Raw genomic sequence first — 6,000 nt, forward strand, 5'->3', positions numbered from 1 at the left:
ACTGCGGACACAGTACAGGAGATGACCAGAGACTGCGGACACAGTACAGGAGATGACCAGAGACTGCGGACACAGTACAGGAGATGACCAGAGACTGCGGACACAGTACAGGAGATGACCAGAGACTGCGGACACAGTACAGGAGATGACCAGAGACTGCGGACACAGTACAGGAGATGACCAGAGACTGCGGACACAGTACAGGAGATGACCAGAGACTGCGGACACAGTACAGGGATGACCAGAGACTGCGGACACAGTACAGGGATGATCAGAGACTGCGGACACAGTACAGGGATGACCAGAGACTGCGGACACAGTACAGGGATGATCAGAGACTGCGGACACAGTACAGGGATGACCAGAGACTGCGGACAGTACAGGAGATGACCAGAGACTGCGGACACAGTACAGGAGATGGTCATAGACTACAGACACAGTACAGGGATGACCAGAGACTGCGGACACAGTACAGGGATGACCAGAGACTGCGGACACAGTACAGGGATGACCAGAGACTGCGGACACAGTACAGGGATGATCAGAGACTGCGGACACAGTACAGGGATGACCAGAGACTGCGGACAGTACAGGAGATGACCAGGGACTGCGGACATAGTACAGGAGATGACCAGAGACTGCGGACACAGTACAGGAGATGACCAGAGACTGCGGACAAAGTACAGGAGATGACCAGAGACTGCGGACACAGTACAGGGATGACCAGAGACTGCAGACACAGTACAGGGGATGACCAGAGACTGCGGACAGTACAGGGATGACCAGAGACTGCGGACAGCACAGGGATGACCAGAGACTGCGGACAGCACAGGGGATGACTGCTGACCTTTGGGGAGGGGGGGGAGCGGGTACCTGAATTTGACAGATACCCGCTCTTACTTCCGCGGAGTTGTTCTTTCATCTTACCTGTTCCTCTATCCAGCCGCGCGCTGTCTTCCCGGCTTCCGTAATGGCGCTCGGCATGACAGCCGGGTGCCCAGTGCGCATGAGCGAGAAGCACTTGCGCTTTGTGATTGGTCCGGCGGCTTCTGGGATCTGTCATGTGTCCCAGGTACCGCCTTACCATTCACAAAAAGCACCGCTTCTTGCGCATGCGCACTTGGCACCTGGCTGTCATGCCCACACTACAGAAGCCGGGAAGACCGCGCCGCTTGCTAGAGGAACAGGTAAGATGAAAGAACAACTCCACGGAAGTGGGAGCGGGTATCTGTCAAATTCAGGTACCTCCCCCCCCCCTCCCCAAAGGTCAGCAGTCATCTCTATAAGGTCCCGCTGCAGAGTTGAGCGGCCGGCCCGGTATTCTGACACGGCGGCGGTGGAAATACCGGACCGGCCGCTCCATTTTCGCTCCATAAGACGCACTGACATTTCCCCCCCTTTTTTGGGGGGAAAAAAGTGCGTCTTATGGAGCGAAAAATACGGTATGTGAGATAACAGGAAGTGGTCTCCCTGGTGTCAGTGGAGGAGATGATCACCGACTAGCTGTCACAACAGGGGTGGGGGGGTTGGTTGCGGGGCCGGTCCGTTCGTAACATGTTAAACCCTGAGTATGGATATATAACATGTTACATGTTGGTGAACTTACCCTTTCACTTGATCCTGTTTCCTGTAGTCTGAGTGAAGATCTCTTGTGTGAACCTTCATTTCCCTTCCAGACCTCCACACTAAACAAACATCTCCAGGATCTGATGGACGGACTGACTGCCAAGGTGTTCCGAACCTATAACGCCTCCATTACCCTGCAGAACCAGCTGAAAGAACTGACCAATGGTGAGTGGCCCCTCCTCTATGGAGCTGGGCTGATTGGCCCTGCTTTCAGCTGACACTGGATTACAATCCGGGGAGGCCTATGATACACATGTGACCACAATGTTTCTATCCCCGGGAATGCAGTTTTGTACACATCTGATTGGTTTATGGTTTATTTATTTTCGCAGTTTATAATGTTTCTGTTTACATTGATTTGAATGCATTTTTGGAGAGAACATGGCATCATGGGGCTGGGCCGGGCTCATTTTATTTCACTCTGATTGGTGGATGGTTTTGTTAACCAGGTCCAATGATGGCCGGACGAGCACTTGGTCCCTCCGGGAAGGCGTCCTATGACGTCCTGTCCGGATCATGCTTTGCATGTGTCCGCAGGGCCGTGCTGTGGCGGGATCTGTCACGGGCCATGTACCTCTTACACAGCCAAGGACAGATCTGTGTACCGCCCCCGTTGCCGGTACCATGTGATCTGCTGTGACCAATCACAGCAGGTCACATGACAGTTGTATACAATGGATGGCTTCCTTTCATGCCATCCATTGTATACAAGTGTGTCCTACCTGTGAATGGTCACAGCGATCACATGCACAGGCTGGGCCAGTCACAGTCCATCTGCGTCATGTGATTAGCCGTGGCCAATCACAGCTCTAATCACAACAAAAAAAAACCTGAATGAATCGATTTCATTTAGTTAAATGCTTGCTTATAGCAAAGAAATTCTTTGCTATAAGCAATCAAATTGTGTAAAAAAAAAAAAATACTGATCACTTCCCCAAAGTAGTACAATGTTACTATGGTAACATTATACTACTTTGGTCATAGTGCAATATGGAAAAAAAAATCTTAAAGAGAAAAACTGTAATAAAATAAAAGAAAGTAAAAAATGAAGAAAAAAAAATTTTTTTTTTTCTGTGCTGTCACCTGTCAGTGTCCCTGATCACCGCCACACCAGTTATATGATGACGCTGCACTGCACTGGTGACAGTATGTAAAAGAAAAAAAAAATTGTGAAATTATTTTTTTAATTTCTTCATTTTCCGAAAAATTATGACAAACGTACAACTTCAAAAACCTCGATGAAATACGTTGGACCGTGTACTTTGCAAAAAGGGGGTCATTTGGGGGATATCTGTACTGTTCTGACATTTGGGGGATATCTGTACTGTCCTGACATTTGGGGGGATATCTGTACTGTCCTGACATTTGGGGGATATCTGTACCGTCCTGACATTTGGGGGATATCTGTACCGTCCTGACATTTGGGGGATATCTGTACCGTCCTGACATTTGGGGGATATCTGTACTGTCCTGACATTTGGGGGGATATCTGTACCGTCCTGACATTTGGGGGATATCTGTACCGTCCTGACATTTGGGGGATATCTGTACCGTCCTGACATTTGGGGGATATCTGTACTGTCCTGACATTTGGGTGATATCTGTACCGTCCTGACATTTGGGGGATATCTGTACCGTCCTGACATTTGGGGGATATCTGTACTGTCCTGACATTTGGGGGATATCTGTCCTGTCCTGACATTTGGGGGATATCTGTACCGTCCTGACATTTGGGGGATATATGTACTGTCCTGACATTTGGGGGATATATGTACCGTCCTGACATTTGGGGGATATATGTACCGTCCTGACATTTGGGGGATATATGTACCGTCCTGACATTTGGGGGATATATGTACTGTTGTAACGGAGGTATGGGTGGAGCGGAACACACTCAGAGAGAAGAAGTACACGCAAGACTTTTATTGAAAGGCAGGGGAAGCAGAGTCCTGGTAGACAAAGAGCTAAGTCCGCAACATGGGGCTGGCACACAGAAGGGATAGCAGAGTTTTAGCGGGCAAAGTGTTAAATCCGTAACACAGGGCTGAACAGACTACAGGGATGGGAGGACTCCAGCAGACAAAGGGATAAGACTGTAACACAGGCTGGGCACACAGCAGAGGTGGCAGAGTCCTGGCAGGCAAAGGGTTATTCCACACAAGGAACTGGGCACACCGCAGGAATGGACAGGGATCCAGCATAACAGGGGCGAAGTCCTTGGCACAGGATGGTACTCTAGTACAGCAGAGCCTAGTCCAGAGTCAAAGAGAAACAATCTGGGCCCAGTGAGTATCGAGCCAAAAACTGGTACAGCAAAGTCCATGAGCACTGGGCAGCAATTCTGGGTCTCGCCAGCCAACAGTGTCCTCAGCAGAGGAAGTCTAGGCAGAGTGGCATGGAGAAGGAGGTCCAGAGGGCAGAGGTCCTTCACCAACTCATCACGGGTCCTTGGAGGGCTGTATCCTGGCTGCAGCTTCAAGACCACACAGGCAGCAGTTGACTGAAAAGCAGAGGGTAGAGGAAAGTCCCGACCACACAAACAATGCAGAACTACAAGTCACAGCAGTACAGAGAGCACAGCACAGCCCCATACAGAACTATCTGTCTCAGCAGTTCAAAGCATCTTCTAGCAGCCATGAGCTCCTCTGTCCATCGCTGACTTACGCTCTGAATGGGAGAGCGGATATAGGGAATGCGGGGTCCGGGGAGAGCGGATATAGGGAATGCGGGGTCCGGGGAGAGCGGATATAGGGAATGCGGGGTCCGGGGAGAGCGGATATAGTGAATGCGGGGTCCGGGGAGAGCGGGTATAGTGAATGCGGGGTCCGGGGAGAGCGGATAAGTGAATGCGGGGTCCGGGGAGAGCGGATATAGTGAATGCGGGGTCCGGGGAGAGCGGATATAGTGAATGCGGGGTCCGGGGAGGGCGGATATAGTGAATGCGGGGTCCGGGGAGAGCGGATCTAGTGACTGCGGGGTCCGGGAGAGCGGATCTAGTGATTGCGGGGTCCGGGAGAGCGGATCTAGGGAATGCGGGGTCCGGGGAGAGCGGATCTAGTGACTGCGGGGTCCGGGGAGAGCGGATCTAGTGACTGCGGGGTCCGGGGAGAACGGATCTAGTGACTGCGGGGTCCGGGGAAAGCGGATCTAGGGAATGCGGGGTCCAGGGAGAGCGAATATAGTGAATGCGGGGTTCGGGGAGAGCGGATCTAGGGAATGCGGGGTCCGGGGAGAGCGGATCTTAGGAATGCGGGGTCCGGGGAGAGCGGATCTAGGAATGCGGGGTCGGGGAGAGCGGATCTAGGGCATGCGGGGTCCGGGGAGAGCGGATCTAGGGCATGCGGGGTCCGGGGAGAGCGGATCTAGGGCATGCGGGGTCCGGGGGGGAGAGCGGATCTAGGGCATGCGGGGTCCGGGGAGAGCGGATCTAGGGCATGCGGGGTCCGGGGAGAGCGGGATCTAGGGCATGCGGGGTCCGGGGAGAGCGGATCTAGGGCATGCGGGGTCCGGGGAGAGCGGATCTAGGGCATGCGGGGTCCGGGGAGAGCGGATCTAGGGACTGCGGGGTCCGGGGAGAGCGGATCTAGGGACTGCGGGGTCCGGGGAGAGCGGATCTAGGGACTGCGGGGTCCGGGGAGAGCGGATCTAGGGACTGCGGGGTCCGGGGAGAGCGGATCTAGGGACTGCGGGGTCTGGGGTTTAGTATCACTTTAAAAAGAAAATTAGTGGTGACTTTACGAAGTTTGTTTTCGTACGATTTTTCATACCATACCTGTGTGTTCTGGTTCATGTATCCTGTTCTGCTATTTGTGAACAGCGGAGGACAACGTAGCAGCCAAAATCTTGTCCTACAACCGTGCCAACCGGGCTGTGGCTCTTCTCTGCAACCACCAGAGGGCTCTTCCAAAGACCTATGAAAAATCTATGCAAAATCTGCAGGCAAAGGTATTTCACCGATTTGTTACCCATTTTATTTATTTATTTTTTTCTTCCTTTGTTATTGGCTATAGCCATCGGCGGTAATCGCATGCCAAAAATCTCACAGGTTGGTTGTACCCATGTACTTGCACATGGCTTGCCCATACATGGAGTGGGATAGGCTGGTCCCTGCTGAACTGGCCGAATTTCGTTCCATGTATGGCTTAAGCTTTCCTGTAGGCAGAGAACTAAAGTGTGAATAAAATATTTTGGAATGTGCATGTTGCCCCCTTTTTATACATTGAGCTGTACCCATCTGAACACGTTAGTGGGTATCACCTTCTGGAAGATATGTACAGAACATACATGTAAAACACATGCAAAGACACAGCATGCAGAAGTGAGAATCTCAACGCTTCATGATTCATGGGGTATATCCCTGGGCTGCAAAGTAAG

General features: G+C 52.0%; 1 protein-coding gene across 1 annotated transcript in view; it reads left to right on the forward strand.

Moving 5' to 3' along the window:
- Positions 1-5,571, forward strand: part of LOC149429406 (uncharacterized) — a gene marked incomplete at its 3' end in the record, with an annotated part of 129,466 nt that extends 123,895 nt beyond the window's left edge. Inside the window, exons 17-18 of the mRNA XM_089666445.1 lie at positions 1,677-1,791; positions 5,444-5,571. Of these exons, the coding sequence (XP_089522571.1) occupies positions 1,677-1,791; positions 5,444-5,571 (243 nt within the window). The remainder of the gene's footprint in view (positions 1-1,676; positions 1,792-5,443) is intronic.
- Positions 5,572-6,000: the final 429 nt, after the last annotated feature.

The sequence above is a fragment of the Staurois parvus genome, unplaced genomic scaffold (assembly GCF_062004578.1).
Source record: "Staurois parvus isolate SC_StPar_1 unplaced genomic scaffold, SC_StPar_1.0 ptg002713l, whole genome shotgun sequence".
Lineage (NCBI taxonomy): Eukaryota > Metazoa > Chordata > Amphibia > Anura > Ranidae > Staurois > Staurois parvus.